This window comes from Corapipo altera, unplaced genomic scaffold (assembly GCF_003945725.1).
Source record: "Corapipo altera isolate COAL_440 unplaced genomic scaffold, ASM394572v1 107b, whole genome shotgun sequence".
Taxonomy (NCBI): Eukaryota; Metazoa; Chordata; class Aves; order Passeriformes; family Pipridae; genus Corapipo; species Corapipo altera.
In genome coordinates, this window is record NW_020884951.1 from 2,748,927 (window position 1) to 2,769,282 (window position 20,356).

General features: G+C 42.7%; 1 protein-coding gene across 2 annotated transcripts in view; it reads right to left on the reverse strand.

The window, feature by feature from the left end:
- The window catches only part of MSN (moesin), a 43,365-nt gene that overhangs the window by 5,976 nt on the left and 17,033 nt on the right, over positions 1 to 20,356 (reverse strand). Inside the window, exons 1-9 of one of the 2 annotated variants that reach the window (XM_027663149.1) lie at positions 14,795 to 14,813; positions 13,398 to 13,481; positions 4,531 to 4,626; positions 3,727 to 4,001; positions 3,175 to 3,258; positions 2,682 to 2,828; positions 2,122 to 2,218; positions 875 to 1,038; positions 306 to 436 (exon numbers count right to left, since the gene is read on the reverse strand). In XM_027663149.1, the coding sequence (XP_027518950.1) occupies positions 306 to 436; positions 875 to 1,038; positions 2,122 to 2,218; positions 2,682 to 2,828; positions 3,175 to 3,258; positions 3,727 to 4,001; positions 4,531 to 4,626; positions 13,398 to 13,460 (1,057 nt within the window). In that variant the 5' untranslated portion in view covers positions 13,461 to 13,481; positions 14,795 to 14,813. Of the gene's footprint in view, positions 1 to 305; positions 437 to 874; positions 1,039 to 2,121; positions 2,219 to 2,681; positions 2,829 to 3,174; positions 3,259 to 3,726; positions 4,002 to 4,530; positions 4,627 to 13,397; positions 13,482 to 14,794; positions 14,814 to 20,356 lie in introns of those variants that run through there. The other variant, XM_027663148.1, reaches the window with a different exon arrangement.

Consider the following 20,356-nt stretch of genomic DNA (forward strand, 5'->3'; position numbering starts at 1 on the left):
TTGACTCCTTCCTCTACAGATATCCTGGGATAAAGCTTCCAGCCTGCACAGGAACAACAGCAAGGTACTCCCTCTACCAGAGAGAGCCATCTTGGCTGCCATCTATTTCTTTAATGCAAATCCTTTCTCAGCAACTGCATACAGAGGGCTTACCTTCAGCTTCAGGAGGCTAAACCAGGGCCCTAACACCAGTTAGCACACAATACTGGAGAGACACACGGCTCAGAGATGCTCATAGCTTTACTATTTGAACCCTTCTTACTCAGACTATGCATCTAAGGAAATACTGGAAGATTTCACATTACCTTGCTGAGCTTTCTTGGTTTGCTCCTCAATTTGCTTGAGTCTCTCCATTAGCTCCTCCTTCTCACGTTCAATCTTCTCCTTCTCCTTTTCTGCCAACTCCCTCTTCTTCTTCTCATTCTCCAGCAGGGCTCTATTGGGAGGAAGTCACAATGTAATTTCAAACTATCACCCAGATTGGAGCACTTCCTAGTAAAGCCATGACCATGAGCACACAAGAGATGTGCATTACAGTACTCAGATGATGAGTTTGTGCAAAAATATAAAGCTCTGCTGGCATTCATCTCAACAGCAAGTTCATAACAGCAATGTTATAAAGGAAATCTCCATATATCAAAATATATATTAGTCCCATCAAATGGACAGACAAATCTTTAACTCCAAGAAAGTAATGATGAGTCACATTTGTGATGAGTGCCATTATCTTCAACTCATTAGATCTACTGAAGCAGAAATCAATCTGTTCTATTTTTGGTTCAAGTAGATTAAGGCATTGCCAGCCATTTATCTAGCACAGGATGCTACTTGTGCAGTGATTGATCAAGTCCAGGTTACTCAGAACTCTACCAACCTCTCCATCTGTTTCTGATGTTTCTCTTCCCGAGCCTGTGCTTTCATCTGCTGCACCTCAATGGTGTCTGGTTTACGTCTGCGCATGTAGAGCTCATGGTTCCCCATGCAAAGGGCCAAGATTCGTTTGTTAATCCGTAACCGAGGGGCATAGAATACAAAGTCCTTGGGACAAGAAAAAGGCAGCATTAGACCTGTTCTTTCAGCCTAAGAATCCTCTGTGGATGCAATATGCTCCAAAATCCCAAGCTTTCTAGAATTGCTAGCCAGTTTTTCTTAACAATGTCTAATTGCTAAGAATAATTGTCTAATTGCAGAATTGTCTTATTGTCTAATTGTAGGATTGGTCGTGCCCGTTAGACACTTTTCTTTCAGGAAGGGATTTCAAACTGACAAACACACACAGGGCAGAAGCACCCAACGTGTCATTCCAGCGTGCTGGGTTTCACTGTGACACACCCCTAGTGCCAAGCACACAGCGACATTGTCACTGTTCCACTACAAACACCAGCAGGGCTGGTTCACCAGGCACACTGAGACTGCGGCTTCTCCCACCTCTCTGCCAACTTAGTTATTCAATGCCTGGCCAGCCACAGCAAGTATAACATCTTGTCTTATGCCAGAAAAGGTATTAAATGTTATGACCAATGGATGAATAACTTCATTCTGTTAAAAAGGAGCAATGGCATCAGGGAAATGCTTCCAATCAGCAATGCAACAAGAATACCACGGAGAGCAGAAGGTACTGGCTAGCACAGGAAATTATTAGGCCTTCAAGATGAAAGCATTTACTTTCAATAAAAATTTGCAAGGAAAAGAAACTCACCATACCCTACAAAATGACCTAAAGCTTCTGCCTCAAGTAAGTGCAAACCTGCAAAAGACCATCCCACATACTACCAAAGCCAACAGGCTGCAACAGAAGCATTCACCATTAACAGAGGTGGCCTCAGATCCCTAAAATGTATTATCAGAGAATCTGAACAGTCCTAGAAGAATCAGAAACCCTAAGCAAAGAGGTTCTCCCTACCACTGACTTTTAACAGTTTAAGCTTATACTGAATAAATGTCCACCCTCCTAGCCAAAAACAAGTCACAACTATCATATTACTGTCACTATACCCATTCTGTGCATACTGCCCTGAACAGATTTCCCTGCTTACATCAGCATTGACACTATTGATGAAAACCAAAATAGAGATCATTCAGCCAAGATGCTGAAAGTTTAATTTGAATGTTGCTTCTTACTGGTGCTTTCTTGTCAATAGGTTTGATAACAAATTTCTTGTCATTGAATGAGATATTTCGGATCTCACTCCAAGGGAATCCAATTTTCGGTGTTAGTCTGCAGAAATGGGAAGTAAAAAGAAATAAGTGAGCCTGAAGTCATTCAAATTCTCGACTTAAAATATAAACCTCAAAATTCTACCAAATCTGCCCTCATATTTCAGTGCTCTTATGTTAACTGAAATCAGCAAACAAAATTAGTCATGCAGACAAACTACAAATATAAGAAGCAGTTTTTCAATCCTGCTTTTTTGGGTTTCTAAATGGAAAACAGAACTGGAGAATTCATCTATGGCAGGAAGACTAGAAATACAAGTAAAACTAGCTTGATAAGATTTGCCAATTTCTTGTATTTGTTGGTCCAAAGAAGCATATTTTATGGACTATTCTGTCAATGTCAAAAGCACAGCCAAGAATGATACAGAAATTGTGGAGTTTACTTAAAGACTTGAATTCCAGAAGAAATTAATTTTATATTAGAAAGGAGTTGAATGCAATGATGAAGAGAGGGAGTTTATTACCTATCATTCTGCTCATAAATGTTTAGTCCAAGAGCATCTACACCTAGCCAGAGTTCAGAGCCCTTCTTGTTCTTAATGCTGAAGTAGTTCACACCATACATTTCCAGATCCTGTGCAATTTTCAAGTACTCCAAGACAGCATCTTCTCTGCAGAATGTAAAAAGAAAGCAGATATTCTTATATCAGAGTCTATAAGTCATTAGAGCAAGAAGGTGCTATCTTCCTATATGGACAGAGAAGCAACAAGCTGGCAAAGGTTCTAAGCATCACCCTAGTAAATAATTACGAACTCTGCAAGCTCAGTCTTCTTTACTAAGAACAGCCAGCTGATGTGGACCAGCAAGCACATGAACCTAGTTATTCTGAGCAAAATAACCTGAAGAATGCTAACTCAGCCTGAAGCAAGCCACAGATTTTTGTATGCATTCATACATTACACACTAACGTATTTCACGCTACTTTCAATACAGCAGTTTCATACTGCATCAGTTACCTAATCATTCCTCGATGTTCCTCATGCCACACCTGGATCCTCTCCTCCCACTGGTCCTTGTTAAGCTTGTGCTGCTCCAAAACCCTAGAAAGAGTATATAGGACTTTGAAGACCAAGCACTGCATTTACATACGCACACAATCACATCACTCTATAATAATGCTTCATTAAATACTCCATCCCAGCTCCCCCCCAAAGATATTCCAGCAAATACAGTTTTATTACAGGGCTAGATAGAGACACAATGGTCAATATTAAGACTTCTGACAAATGGTAAGTTTTATTCAGTTGTGCTTCTCCTTGTAGCATGTCTTTTTGTTTTGGAGCTTCTCTCACTACTTCTGGTTAGATTTTCAGAGTAGCAACAGGATGTTTAAGATTAAAGCTCCTAATTAAATATATACTAATCTAGATCCTCAAAAAGGCACCAGGCTATATTTTATCAAATCAATCAAAACACCTCCTACACTTCAAAAAAAAAAACCAAAAACCAAAAACCAAAACCAAACCCTTTAAGACAGAAAAGGTCTAAGATTATTCAGGTTCACTTACCTCTGTGGGAGCAGTTTGTCACTAGCAAGGTAGCCAGACTTGTGCACCTCTTTGTTGAAGTCTCCATATTTGGACTGGACGGCATAAGAAGCCAGAAGAACGGCTGTTTCTGGAGGACAATAAATGTCATCATTCAGAATTGCCTCCTTCACTTGGAGGAAGAAAAGGCGCTGTGTGATGTCCTGAATCAGCTCCTCTGCCACATCTTCTGGGTAGAACTTAGCACGGAATTTGAAAAGCAAGGGGCTTTCTTTGCGTACATCCTGCGCTGTTACCTGGAACAGAGTTAGCAGATTTTATAGCCTGTATACCAAGTGAAGGGGAGCAGGTTTACAAATAAGAACACAAGCATGCACTAGAAAAAAATTTCTCCTTTCCAATGAAGTAGTGAGTGGGCAGAAAAGCAAGGATTTTCAATCACTGCTAAAAACCTTATCACTTCTCCCCACAGGAATTACGACAGGCCAGTAGTTGTGATCAGTGCTAGGTAAGTTACTTTCCAGGTTTCTCTCCAACTAAGATGCTCACAATGAGCACCACATCCACATGTCACCAGAAAGGATAACAGATCTGGCCAGATAACAAACAGAACTACATATGCAGGAAGACCAGGTCAGGCACCATGACTCTGTACACCTTGAGGAGGGGGTATGTGGACACCACAACACCAACTCACTGATCTCACAGTACTTCAGGTGCACAGATAGGCAAGAACAGAACCCTGACAGAAGCACAGAGACTAAATTTGCCTCTGCACTTCCAGAGACGTGAATAAGGAAAAGTGAAAGCTTGGAGCAAACATACCTTTTTGTTCAATTTCAGCCATGTTGAGAAGCCCTTGGTGTCTTGATATTGAAGTCCAAAAAACCAGACCTCTCGCAGACCAATTGTCTTGACAACCTGGAAAAAAGACAATTAGCAAGAGCCCCAGTCAGACTGATCTCACCAATGGTTGAGGACATGTTAGAGGTAAGTTCAGACAAAGACAGCCAGTGCCCTGGCCTTCTGCCTCCCCTGCTGCAGTGTACATAGAGGTGACTGGGCATCTGAGGGGGCTCAAGTGTATCATATTCTGCCCTCTCCCTCAGCTCTTTAAGGCTTGTTGCTATTTATAAACAAGAGCTCAGGTATTATTTTCTTCAGCTATTTGCAAACCAACATATATAGCCAAAAAACAATGCAATAGCTCTGACAGGTTGAATAATTGTCAGGAATCAGGAGCACAGTTCCATTTTCAGGTACACCCCTCACTTATCACGCAAACGTACTATTCCTGGGCAAGTCATGAATCGCCCTGGTAGGCTGTGCTACTCTAAGATTTGTATTCTACTCTACCGATAGTTGTGGACAGGCCCCTCATGCAGCTCTTTACTGAGAGGCACCACTAAGAGGAACTGCAGTGGGTAAATTGATACGCTACTCCTTGTGCTGGGACTAAGAGTCACAACAGACATTAACTACACTGCTGTGTAAGCTCTCTCTGTAGTTACTTCCTTAGCACACCAGCTGTGCTATGTAAATAAGAGTTAAGAAGGCTTTACAGACTGTAACAAGAGACAAGGGCCTCGTGGTGGGGCAAGACAACTGCAGTACAGTGCCACTGTCAGTAAAAAGGAGAGGGAAGTTTCTCTGCAAAGCCTGTTCGCTGGCATAAGGTCACCCTCTGTGCCTTGGCAAGCCTGGGATGTGCCACAGGGTGCAGCAAGTCTACACAATGAGGTTCCCACATCCCTCCAGAAGACCCAGGGGTTGTTCACAAACCAGCAAAGCAGACACTTACTCGTCACCTCCATTACTGGATAAGGAAGGAGAAGGGAGAAGACAACTGTCTTTAGGTCAGCATGGTTCCTAAAGTATGACACTGTCAGCTGTTTTTACACACCATCCAACTCAGGCTTGCTCAGAGCTTCCCACTTTCAAAAGGGCTAACAACTACAGGCAGGGAATGAGCCTTGCCCTGTGAAAACCAGTTGCCAGGTCAGTTGATATAATTTTGTATTGCCCTAACCCATGTTTTGTGATTCTCCCTAAATGCTTACTTCCTTTTAAATTACTTCCTTCTTGAATCCTAAGGATGCACTCTGTTCCCTTCTGATGTGATCTCTAGCTTTGGCAAGATACAACATCAAGGATGTAGGTTCCCCGCAAACACATCACTAGTTAGATTGTTTAGAGTTTGGATCAGATGTTTCTTCTGGCCTTCCAAAAGCAGTATTAGGGCCTTTGTTCCCTTCAGGCCTGAAAACCATGTGCAGTTTTCAGCAGAGGCATGCCATTAGTAGCACACACAGAGACAAAACCTACACGAGGTCTTGTAGTCTATGAACATCATCCCACTGGGGTCCCTGAAATTTTTCAGCCTGTCCTTGCTTGAACATGAACTTGAGAGCTGGGCTAGAGCCCCTGCAGACCCAAGGGAATGTGGGGTATATAAACCTTCACTTGCGCATATCGTACAGCAGGATGCACACAGCTAAGGAGGTTTTTGGAGAAGAATCAGAATTTGCTGTGTACATTGAAAGCAGGTGGTACAAGGAGGGGAAGAAAGGCTGTCCTAGAGCCCAAGAATAGCTCTGTTCTTGGCAGCATTAATATGAATGAGATGGAAGTTCCTCGCTCCACTGCATATGTCTGCTTTCCTCCCTTCCACTTGCCAGCAGCTTATGCCTGGGAATTCAACAGGCTGGATTGCCAGTAAGGAGCTGAAAGGCACCACACTGCGGCCCCACACAAAAGGGCTTTTATTCCACAGTAGAAGCCTGCACAGCAATAGCAGAGACAACAATGAGCTGGGCAGAGAAGAGGGGAGACAGCACAGTACACAACATCGCACTGCCAAGCTGCCACTGAACCAAGGCAGGGAGCAGAGTCCTCCTCCCTCCTCAGCTTTAGCAGGTTATTTAGTTCCATTTAGCAAGAGCAAAAACATGAAGAAACAGCTTTCTACAGTAGCAAGGAGTCTGGCTGGCAGTTAGCAGCATAATTGTGTCTGGGGGTATACAGCATTCAGCTACTGGCAGTGGCTGAGGCTGAAGAAGAGCTGGCACACAGGATGGGAGAATAGAGAGTACTGTTTAACACAGACCACAATACTTAAATACCTAAAGTCTACACTCTCATTTGGAGAGCAACATCTTTCCTTCATACCAGGGGGAGCATTAAGTCAGTCCCTGGGTCTTATTTAGCTTGCAGTATAAGGCTTGGCCTACAATTAGCAACAGATTGCATGCAGTCTCAAAATCCAGCTGTCCTACAGTACCTTGACCAGCTACAATAAAAGTCTTCATCAAGAAGTACCTTTAGCTTAAAATTCTACTTACTAAGCAATACTGCCATAGGAGAAAAAGGTGCATTTCTGGTGACTCACTTCACCTTCTTCAGACAGTCTAAGAGCACACTAGTAGGGTTTTTTTTACTTATGTTCACAGAAGAAACACAAGGTATTTCAGGTAACCTTTTCTCTCACTTGTCCTTACTCCATGTTTTCCAGGTCTGCATGACAACTCCTGTCCTTCCCCTCAGCACTCACTCACCATCCCCAAACTATGTTCTTGCCATTGGGTGCTGCTCCATAGCAGAAGATGGAGCCATACACAGCCTCCTAAAAGTAGATTTTACCATGATAATGATTGCTGTCATTCTCAGCCCAGGAAAGAGACCACCACACTGGCAAACAAGTGTGGATCCTGCATGAAAGTACTATCCACACATGGGTAAGACCAAAGCACAGAAGCAGGGGAGAAGACATTCCACTCAGACCAAGTTCCTGCACCAGAGGTCAAATCACCTCAGGCTATACCACAGCACAGGTGTCTTGAATGCTGTCCTAGTTCAAGATGAGGTAGGTCTCTCTCCCTTTCTATGACAGACATACCAAGTACTTCTCAGAGAAAACTGCCAGCAAACCTTATTGCTGGAGGAGCCCTGAACTGGTGCCACACCTGCAGTTTCATATGCCATAGTCAAAACCAACCTCAAACATGGTCTTCCAGATACCTGAACATAACATGCAAGATAGGCTTCATCTACAGACACAAATATTTAACTGTCCCCTTTCCATTCAGTTGACGAGTGTACTTCTAACTTTCTCTTTCAAAGTGCTAAAATGCCAGAGTGCTAAACAACAGGATCTTTGAGTTTTTGAACTTACTACAGTTTGCCATTGATCTCCTTAGCAACAAGCAGTCCGTTTTTGGTTGGACTACTGCTTTTCTGAAAGTCAGTGTTTCCACATGTTCCTGTGAAATTTGAGACACATTTTCATACCACTCACCACAAGCCTTCGTTACAGGAACAAGAGTTCTGGGGTTTGCTGGAGGAACTGGCCACTGTCCCAAGACTTGGTGCTTTCTACCATGAAACTCCCTTAGTGAGTTTTTTGTTCAGCACTTTCATCTACTGGAGCAAGATGAACACATTTCCTATGTGTTTAAACACAACCAGGTAGGACCTTTCCAAGGTTAAAGGTTTCTCTACAATCTCCCACCCCACAAAGTTTAGTTTGCAGGCCATGACACACCAACCACCCTTATTCCAAACACAGCTCAACTCAGCTGGAGTTAACCAAAGGTCGAGGAGGATTTAGTCAGCCCGTGCTGTAAGCTTTAGCAGCCATCAGAGTCTGACAAATTGGTAGTCTACAAAACCACTAAACTCACTGTAGCAGATGAGTTAAGCAAGGAAACTGCTAAGCATTACCAAGGTTTCTAGCTGCACAACTACCTCAATGGTCATGCAGTCAGAAAAGCAATGCAAGGCAAGCCAGGCCGGGGCATATGAACTCAGAATCTTAAGGGATCTGGCTTTTTGTGAAATCTGAAAGATCCTTAAAAATCAAAAACGGAAAAAAAACCCCCAACCAGAAAAAAAACCAAACCAAACCAAACAAAACAAAAAAACCAAAAAACAAAACAAAACAACAACAAAAAAAAAAACCACAAAAAACACAAACAACCATACCACAACACCCCCCCACACTCCACCACATATAAGACTTGATGCAGAACATAAAATACAGCATCAGTGACCAGGTTTGAAGTGTGCAAAGAGATGCTTATTGTCACAATTTTAACCCATACCTGAGCATGCTTTTCTATTACAAGCTTAGTTTTGACCCCAGAAACTCAAAAAATGATGAAAAGCCTCTTAAGAAGATTAACCACACACTTTTAAGGTTTGAAGTGACAGATGTTAAAGTTTTTCTCACAGCACATTTTCCTTAACCAGTGACTTGGCTTCATGGTTCTTTATTGGACAAAGATCACCATAAAGGAGATTGGATGCCACTGGTTACTCTAGAGGTTTGTTCTGGAGTAGCATGCTGAAGCCAACATCTCATACACTTTGCTATGTCCAACAGCTACCACTGGAAGGACTGAAGTTTACATGGTCAGCTACAGACTCAGAGAGCTCTAAGCACATCACTGAGAAGCACATCTGTTCTGAAGTTGGAGAAACAGAGTTCATCTAAGGTTGGGGAAGGAAGTACTGACTGAACAGCTGAGTAACCAGAACTCATTAAGAAGATCCTGATGTAGGGCCTATCAAATAGGTAGAGATTCCCATCCACTGACTACATTCACCACCCAACAGCCTAGTACAGCAGACAGACAAAAGTCCTCCACCAGAGCCTGGAAGGAACAAGGGGCTCTGAAGGGAATGAAAGAACAAGGCACCAACAGGCTTCAAGGTCAGAAGTGACCCCAGACAAAGCATTTGAGAAGCTGCCTCATGCAGCACATGGGCGAAGCAGGCAGTGTGTTTTCATACCACAGAAGTCAAAGCAACTGAGGATTCTGTGACTAGTGTGCACTACTCTGTGTCTGCTGAGTAGTCTGTCAGCTGCAGCAGCCACTAAGCCAGGGCATTTCCATGAAGGTGTGCCAGCCAGATGTGCAACACTTGGGCAAGCAAATTAGTCACATCTCTCCTTGCCCAAGGTACAGGTAAGTCCCCAACCCCCCCGCCCCACAACACGCCAAAATCTCACTGATTCAAGCTAGAAGCAATTTACTCCAAAAAAAGGATGTTTAAGAGGAAAAAGAGTGGAGGAACACAACTTCAAAGCCATCCACAGCAATAAGTAACTAAGAAGTTCCACCAGAGAAGAGGTTAATCTCTCATGTGTAGGACACATACAACACAAAGCACTGCTTTAGTTTACAGGCTAGTCTCCAGACTAGCTGCACTTCAGTCTGATACAGAAGAGGGTCAAAGGAGGAAAACAAGTAGCTATCACTGTTGCAGTGCCTGTGCTCTACATCCCCAGGAAAGCAGTATTTCAAGGTACCTGGGAAGTAATGAGGTATACCCCATCCTTGAGCTCTTCTTTTAGTCCATCACTGGCAGCTGAGGAATGGGAGCAAAGTTACTGTTCTTGCTAGTGAGTCGGTAAGCACTGGAGTTCAGCAGCTGGTGTTAAGAGGTACATAAGCAAAGCTGTAAAAGACAGACAGTACAAACCTCCTGTCTCAATTAATCCAGGTTTTGTCCATGCACACAAGCCTAAGGTATTTGAGCTAAAGCTGTACAGTTACAAGCCTAGGAAACAGGAAGAGCTCTAGTATAAATCATGATGTTACTGCACAGTATGTATATCAGCTCAGTAGTACTGCTACAGCCAGCCACTCTTGGGCAGAAACTACTTCCTACAAAGCAGGGAAGCATCTGAATTGTTCTATCACTACAAAAATTCACTTTGGAATTGAGCCAAGTGGGAAAGAGGAAGACAAGAACATTTCTACCTCAAGCCCATTCACCTATTATTACTACAGAACTTTAAACTCAAACTGTTCCTCCTCATTGAGCTAATACCTAGCTACAAACTTTCCAAAAGTCTTCTGAATCCTATTCGGAGTGGATCAGAATTATGTCATAATGGGTCAGAATTATGGCATAATGAATATACTCATCTACCTCTATACACAAAAGGTGGAAACAAATACTGGCTAAATGTTACTGAACAGAGTCAGTGGATTATACCAGGGCAGCCGTGCAGCTAGAAAGTTTGGTAATGCTTAGCAGCTTCTTTCTTACTTAACTCAGAACAGACAGCTCAAAGTGAAAGGGCACCCCAGGGCAAAAACATGCTGGATACCTTACATTTTTACTGTAAAAGAATCAAAAGTCAGGGTTCACACCAGAAGCTCAGTGTGCTGCAACAGTAAAACCATTAGGTTGCTTTGAACAGGAACTCTCCCTTCCCTCAAAAGACCATTGATGAAAGCAGTTCCTTTTTCAGAACCAGCATCATGGAAAAAATACTAGATTATCAAATCCAGGAGCATGACATAGCATAAGGGAGCTAGAAAACAAACAGACATAACTTTGTTCTTACATACCTCATCATGGGATCCCAGATCACCCAAGGATAGAAACTGAGGCAGAGGGAACAGATGAGCAGAGAGCTCTCACTGTTTAGTCCCTGTTCACAGTATCAGCAGGGACTGTCCCTGGCACTGGACTGTCCCTTCACAGGAACCAATATACACAGACAGCTCAGTCATATGAAACATACTGGATATATGATAGCTAACAATACATTCAAAGCTTTACCCCATCCTAAAGGCAGCAAGTTTAGTATTTACTGTCAGCTCACCAGAGGCTCTCATGTTCTGGTTTGGTATTCAGTTAGTTTTTTATGCAAAGATCAATCTGTCTGAGCAGGTCCATATACAACAAGTACTTATTTTCCTTTATGTGTAAAGTCTCTTTTGCAAAAAAAAAGCTTTGAATTTTCCATTGGGGGGGATAAGACAGATGACAGTCTGTTGCGCATCTGCATTCAGAGACCAGATGAAATGTGTTCCATTGTGTCAGGAGCTGAATGGTTACCTCATTTGCAATTATTTCTCTTAAGAGACCGATGATTAGATTGCAGGGCAGCAACAGAGGATGTGGGATTAGACTCCTGGACCACTCACATAGCAGTAGCCCTCAAAACTCCTAATTCATGCTAGAGATGGAAGACTTTGGACATCCCCACATCTACTGCGAACTCCCTACCTTACTGCTCACACAGTTCAAGCCCTGGCAGAGGGCTAGTCTTCCTACCACCACTATGGTAGTACCACATTACCACCCCCTACTGCTGTTGTGACTAATCATTTAGTCAAAGCCTGGATATCTGCCACTAGTGAAGCTCTAGGACATTCATTTCAGTATCAGTTTTATCAGGAACAAACACCACTATGTCCACAGGGAAATCTGTTATAGGCAGTAGAAAACAGTTTAGTGCTTGGATATATCAGAAGCCAGATACTGAAAAATAATCATGGGAAGCATCCACATGAAGAACACCCCCTTAAAAAAAAGTTTTTTTATGAACTTGGGGGGTATGTCACCTCAGCTTCACTGGCAAACACGCTCATGAACTAACTGGGGCAGAATTCCATGTCACACACACGAATTTTGGACAGAACTCAGCTCTCACTTCTAGCAATCAAAACCTGTCCAATTTGAGACCACACAGGGCTAAAATATGCAGGAGCTACTACATACTACACACAGATAGCTGAGAGTCACACTGCAATTCAGAACTTTCTTGAAAGCCCTTCTACTTTTCCCATTATGAAAGGATGCTCTTTTAGTAAAGCCTAGGATCTTACTCCATTCCCTCCATTTCAGGGCTCGGCTACAAAGAGCAATAGTGTTGAATCATCCAGCTGAGTACAAGAGAAAGTAGTAGTTTGTGGTTAAAGATCGAAAAAAAAAAAAAAAAGTAAATTTAAATTATGTTTGTTGGCCCTAAATGAAATAACTGACTTCTATGGGTGGATCAGTCCTTAATCTTCTCTCTCCCTTATGATAGGTTCTATGTAGAGCAGGCTGCAGAACACTTAGCACTACTGAACCACACCCACATCTAACATATCTGGTCTGGCAGTTCCCTCATCTTGTCAGTAGTCCAAGATTCATTTTACGTTTCTTTAAGCTATGAACTTACTGTTCAGATTTTTCTCCAACGAGTAAATTCACAGCCTTTAGAAGTACAGCAGAGAAACACAGTGGAGCCTGTCAAAGTTTCACCCACTGCAACTGATAATGTCTGTGTTCTGCTGCTCCAATTTTGGGCTGCGCATGCCTCTCTGCTTCTTTCTGGTCAAAGCAGGAGGAAATTTGCCTAGGCAGGGAATGCAGGGGAAGGCTGAAGCCCCCTATGCAGACAGCCTATCGCAATAAAGTACATCACCGCGCTTAAGATTCCCCAGGGCCTGATGGACTACAGAATATCACTTTACCTGCACTTAAGAGTTGCAGCAGCATTTGAAACCCAGCTAACCCTCTCCTGTTCTAGAGACCAAATATTTTCTGGAATCAGTTACACAACGCTTGCAAGTAAGTCAAATAAAAATAGCTTACTAGGTCCTCCATAAGACTTTTCTTACTAATTAAGACTGCAGATATATGCTGCTTTCCAGCTACTATTATTGTGAACCATGGCACCAATTCAGTTCACTAGAAGTAAGAATAGTTCCTAACATGTTCTTGGAGATAAAAAAATGTAGCAGTTTTGGGAAAAAAGTGTCATTTCTTACTATGCTGAGTTCTCTTGAAGTTATTCTATATAGTGACACACAATCTTTGAAGTCCTTTAGAAACTGTTTGCTGTTGCTTCAATTGAATTACTGTGTCTATATCAACTTTATATCTTCTGCAGCCTCATTGCTTACCTGATCGAAGAGCTGCTTCCCTGTAGTGTTGGGCTGGATGGCAAACTCCAGCTCAGCATCCATGGTGGTAACACGCACACTGATCTGGAAGACAGAGAAATGCATCACTACAACACATGCTCTAAGTGATGCTACCCAGTAATGAAACCCAACATCTGCCTAAGGCCAGAAATCAGCTCTCAAGCCTCTAGAACTTCACTGTCAGCAATCACAGTCTTCTCTTCTACCAGCATGGTGCTGCCAGTTTTCCTATAGAATATAACTTTCCTGTTTTGCAGTGTGTTTATCCTCTCTGTCCCAACAAATATCCACATGTGCTGACACACACGAGAGCTATTTAGAGCTTATGAAGTCTTTCTGATCTTTCACAAAAGCAGAGATATTCTAAAACTTGGTACACACAAGTAAACATCCAACACTTCCATTTGAAGGATGAATGTCAAGGAAGTCCCCAGAAGCATTAACAACTCAGCCTGCTACAGAAGACTAGTCAATACTAACCCACGGAGACTGAAAGAGTACTGTATTTGAAGAAATTATAAGGCACAATCCCTGGTATACCCCAAGGGCAGTGGGTATAAAGCAGACAGGATGCAAGGATGCCCTCTCATGCTAAGACAAAAAGGCTGCATATTGAACTAACATAAGCACTACTATGTGTAAATACTTCACACAGCAGTAGAACTTCCTACTGCTTTCCAATTCTTTCAGGGAGGTATATGGCAGGATCAGTTTAGGTATCATTTAATAGTATATCTCATTTAATACTGCAGCCAAGATTTCATTACAGTATTAGCCCTTGATGCAAGATCATGAATGGTCTTCCAGAAGAAACATTATATGATGCACTATTTTGACAGAATGTTTCACCAACACATTTTCACATGTGAAATGAAAGTGTGGCAAGGGACTGCAGCAAGGGAGTTTCCAGCTTCATCCCACAGAAGCAGGAAGACATACACACATCTTTCACTTCTCATGAAGCAAGTTAAACAGCAGAGGCATTTCACCTGAAATGCTAGTGTAAAACATTGCCAAATCCATTCAAAACTGATAATTACTGGAAAACATGATTTAGACTCTTTGGGCTAGACAGGAACACTCCTGCCTGAAGGCAGATGCCTTAACTTCAGGCCAGGCAAAGTGAGGTCTGCAAGTAGACCAAGCTGTCTGAGAATACAATTTTATGTGCATGCTCATCAACTGAAAGAGGTGAAGATATTTCACAATTTATGAACACAAATTGTAGATATTAAACCAGTTTGATTTAAAATATTTTTCCAAAGTTTCAAGGCTTGACGTTGTACAGATGAGATACTCATGGTGCACCAAACCACAGCACACAGGCCTTGCATTAACAGTTCTTAACTCTTAATGCAAGGCCAACAACTGTTTACCTCAGATCAATAAATCCTAATTTCTTTGCTCTTCATTGTGATCAATCCTCTTAGCACGCTCCACCGGCCTTCCACTGGTGAGCGGTGGAGGGAATTATGCTGTGAACAGTTTTAAGAACAACTCAAAGTCACATTTAGTCTATAAGCTGACCACATGACACTAGAGACCAAAAAACCAAGAATAAGAAAAATATTCAAGGAAACACACAATACCAACATGATCACAGTCGATTCTGATCCTTGTATTTCTACCAAGCATAGGGACAGATTTCACATCTTCTTTACTAAGAAAGCAGCAGCAAACTTCAACAGAGCTACAAACCAGGGTTTTTTCCACCCAATAAGCAAGAAGCATTCTGCTAGTTACCTCTAGGTAGGAGCTGAAAGAGACCACTAACTACACATCAGAATATATTTGAGGTTTCCCAAAAAGGCTCTTTCAGTCTAGGCACACCACTATTTTGTACTTGATATCCTCTCAAGATTAAACTAAAAGTTTTCTTGTTTGAAGTCTAGCTAAAAATTCCATAAGGTAGGCTTAGCACAGTAAAGCTGAAGTCAACATAAATTGCAGTTCTAGGTGTTGCATGCACAAACAATGCTGTTTAGATGTTACTGGAAACAAAAGAGATCATGAACAAGCATATCAGGAATAAGTTGGCTTTAAAGCCCTCTAAACCTTCTGACACAATGAAGTCAAAATAAGGAAAAGCATCCCAGAGAAGTAGCAAGTAAAGAACAAATGACCTAAGCTCATAAGAATGAAGCTTTATTTAAAATTAGCAACTTTCAATAGCACGTAATTGCCATAAGTTCTCTAGGTATACACCTCCCCAAAATTATTCTCCTTTGACAATGGGCTAATTTTACAGCGCTTTGGTGAAACAAGAATCCAGTCACTTCTTAGAAGGGCTGAACATTCCCCAAAATACCCTTGCTACTTACACTTAGAAGCGATCTCTTCCACCACAAAGAGTGCTGGCCTCTAATCCTGATTCACCCAGCACCCACCAGTAAGAGCAAAGCTGTCCATAAGCCACATCCAAGTGTAAGAGGGTTTACATTAAATGAGCCATTAAGTAACACATTGCTTTTTGTTCATTTAAAGTATTTCCTGTTCACCTAAAACAGTAACATACTATTTTGCTTTCGTGGTAGCTGGTATTTTTGCTCCATTGTTTATGGATAAAGCACAGTATCTACACTCTTCTGGTATCATCTGCACAGGTGATTAAGGGCTGAATATCTGAGCACAAAGGAAGCACTAAAAAACAGAACTGAAACATTTGTGGCAGCTCTTTGCAACCTGTGCCCAAACAGCTCTTTGAGCTATTTAGAGCAAATCACACCTTAAAATTTAAAATAAAGCTACTTCAGTAACTATCCCCATAATTCATGTAGCATACTTATAAGACTCCCATTTCTCTAAGCACATTGAAATAAGGTCCCACATTGGAACCAACAAAATTCTTTCACTGTTACTAACTTAAATGCTCTTGAGCTATCTGACACATTATCTCCTTCAATCAGTACATTCAATAGGAAGAGATACACTTCTACATCCCCAATGGAAGCCCCCAGTGCTCCAGCTGAGTACCAGCCTAAGGTTTAGGAGAAGCCAAGTTTTGAATGGGTCTGTACTTGCAACTTCGGCCTGATCTAAGACAGCAGAAGCTGACATACCACAGGAAACAGGCTTGTGCTTAGGACGACCACACCCCGGCAGTGCTGCTTCCCCAAGCTGAACAGAGTTTTAACATGTTCAAGAGCACACTGCTGTGAACTGTCAGCAGAATGAGCTGGGGAGAGCACATCCTGGGCTGTCACAGGGACATTTTAACCACGAGCTGTGTAGTAATTTAATTCTTGGCTAAGAAGTTAGTTTGCTATAAAACTGAGCCTTGTTAAGGCTTGGTGTGAAAACAGCACACAAGGAATTTTTTTCCCCCATATGCTACAAAGCCAGGGGTGGTTTTGCTTTTCCAGTTCACAACCGCCAGCTTAAAGTGAGGTTTCTACCATTTCAGGTGGTGGGAGGCACTGATCTCAATGCGCTTTGCCTGTGGTGCAGACAAGCTACAAAAAGAGATCTACAGACCACTATAATCTCTACCAGACAAGTATGTGGCAGGCACTGCATGTTTACCTTCATCCTTCTCATTCATTTAAAGTCTCAGTTTAAGTAAAACCACTTTACCGTGGCATTCACAGCCAAGTACTGACCAACACAGATGTTACCCACAGCAATAAAAATGCAAAACAAAGCCAACATGATCCAGTCCCATCAGAATTCAGACTTCTTTGCTTTGGTTCCTTGAGAGTTAACCTGCCAAAGCACTTTTAAACCATCTATCTAGTTTATCACCACTGCTTATTCTAAGAAAAGCCTCAAGATTCATTAGCATTAAGCTTCTGTATTTTGTATTTCTAAACCATCTAATGAGGTTTTCCTACATTTAAGGGCTGGCATAACCATCCGCATGCTTATAATTTGGGTCGTAAACAGAACAAAATGCTCCTCAATAAGACATTTGACTTAGACTGCTAAGTATATACAAATTTAGTTCTGTCACTCCAGACAGGTAAAGTGCACACCACTGAGACCTGCGAGAGAAAAAGACATTGCTCACCAGTGATTAGATCACAAGGCCTACGGTGGCAGCACTCATCCCCAAGTATACTATACTCCTACTCCAAAATTTAGCTTCCAGAAGCTATAGGCCACCACCACCACCCTCCTCCCATCGTGTTCAGCACTCTCTACAAGAGAGAGATTTAATAGACAGTGGTACCAAGCTCATATTTGTAGCATTTTTTCAGATATTTTAATATTGCCCATATACCTTGAAGTCTCACTTTCTGCCACACTGAGATTCCAAATAAGTTTTACCAGTAGCAGTTATTGTCAGGTATCTGACGGGTTTCTGAGTGAGCCCTACTAATAACGTGCTACAACAACTTCCTAAGATGAAAATGTGTAGCTGCATAGGGCAGGACAAACAGGAAAGACTGACACCATCCTGCTCGGTAACGGATGTGTTGCTTGTACTAATTCAGCAGCACACTGAGCAGTGTGAGCGATAGAACAGACAATTCTGTTTGTCATAAGTTAAGACAGGAATAGAGTACTAGGAAATTCATGTCAGAATAATAACTAGAGTCAGCACAGCAGAGTATTGACCTTTCCAAAACCCTGACCCTGAGCTAAAGTTTCATTTCCTCCCTGCATTTCCTGAATGCAAGGAAACTGTGATACCCTGCTGGGCTATATGCTTCAACCTTCAGATATTCCTGCTTCCCAGGTTCAAGCCACCAAGTGAATTGTTTCTGGAGAAAGTGGCATAGGGAAAACTCATATTTTATTGCAAATTTGACTGTTACAGAACAGAAGCAAGTTCAATCAAAAAGAAATTCCAGTCCAACCTTTGTAGCCTCTGCACTACGGGGCACCAGTATACCCAGCAGATACTGCATGTAAAGACACTAGACAAATACCATGCATCAGTTCCAAGAGGTCTAGCCAGAGAAACACATTAAATCCAGCTGCAGTTCCATGAACTCAAGATTTCATAAGGCACCTTAATAATCTAAAAACATCCCCAGTTGTGGCTTTCAGCAAGATTAACAACAATATAGTAAGTTTAACAAGAATTGTCCCCCGTTCCTCAGAACAAGCAAATAAATTCTGGACTGCTCCCCAGTGCTGTACTTCCCTTCCCACCATGCTGGTCAGCCAACACAGGCCCCGCTGCGAGCACAGCAGGGCATACCAGTGCACTGTGCTTTGCACTGCCTCGGAGGGGCAGTGCAGGTGATGCCCCACGCCTCCAGCACACCATACTCACAGACATCTGGCTCCTTCCTGAGCGCAAGCACCCTGCCGAAACAGCCCTGGGTCCTCTGTGTCAGGAGGAGGCTGGAATCAGGTCATGTGAAAGTGCTTGCAATTTCTCAAGGGATTACACTTAATTAACCAAACCCCCTTCCAGCAGTCTTAAAGGGCCTTTTCATACCTCTAAACTCATCAGGGAACAGAACAGCAGCAGTGACACCACACTGCAGCCCCCAAAGAGAGCTTAACCGTCCCAGCAGCTCCTGGGAGCTTCCCAGCTCTCTCCACTGTCCTCATCCTGCTCCATGGGGGACACGGTACTTCTCATTTGACTGGAGAGCAGGGCAGGAAATAAATCCACAGAAGGTGTCCCATCCCATCCCACTATGACAATTTGAACTAAGCCACCACTAAAGGAAAAAGTTTGCCCACCTTTAATACGCTCAGTACCTGTGAGCCAGAAGTAGGACTTACATCCTATACAGTGTGTGGCTTTGTTTTGGTATACCTAAGTAAAGCCTGTAGCAGGACCTCACCCTTTAAAGCATCTCTAATGATTTTAGTGCAGAGCCTGAAGACCTCTGTTTTCAGTAACAGTTGATGTTACTGAAAAACTGAGCTACTTTGCACATACATATCCTAATCATCTAATGTTAAGACTAAAAATGGACACAAGCAAAGATCATTATCTGAAAACATTTTACTAGATACCCTCATGATTGCTGTAAGAGAAAAGCATTTGAAGTAAAAATTATTTTAATAAAGTTAATCACTAGAACTGCAGCATGATAATCAGCAAGTTGGCTGAATGGTAACCTGAAGAAAAGGTGGGAAAAGGCACCACTGGCTGCCACCCCAGGACAGGCAGTTCCACTGGCTCTGGTGCAGCCCAAAGCCATGGAAGGTGCTGGCCATGCACTGCTGTGGCAGCATAGGCTGCTCTGCAGCAGGGAAGGGGCAGTTGCTGCTGCTGCTCAGCTTCACAGCTCTGCTCTTGGGTGAGCACCTGTAAGCCTGGTCAGGGAAGGATTCAGGATAAATCTAACTAGATTTATGCTCACACAGTCTTATTCCTTCCCTGTGAAGGAGCATGGCAGCAAGCCAACTTGGATTCAAAAGCTGCTCTGGAGCCACACCTGAGCAAAGTCACACTAGGCCTGTGTCCCCACCACCAGCAACTGCTCTTAGTCCCCATAAGGCAAGATGGCTCATGTGGACAGCAAACCACAACACCCACACAGTTTCAGGAACCACGCTGCTGAGGACAGCCGGAGGAAGCAAGTCAGAGCAGCCAGCAAGACCGAGAAAGTTCACAGCTTTGAGGAGTCTGCTTTGCAGAAACTGGGCAGAGAAAGGGTGGAGGCAGCAACTCCCAGGTCGATGGACCATGTGACATAGGTAGCATTCAACATCTCAGTGCAGCAGAGACACCAGCACACAGAGCACTTTGCCCAAAGCTTCCAGCAAAGCTCACCTTCACAGCATCATCATTTACTAACATGGGGCAGGGGGGAAACCTAGCTACAGCATATTGGCCATTAAAAAGATATGATGCCCCATGTGGAGCTTGGAAGAGTAGAGAATTTCTGCTTTACCTAACAAAGCAGTTTCAAACTAAGCCAATTCTGTGTTCACTCCAACTGCATTTTCTCTTAAAAGTTTTCTGGCAGGGTTTATAGCAGGCATTGCGTTGCATGGAGTGGTTGAAAGACCCAACTCCTATTCTTGAA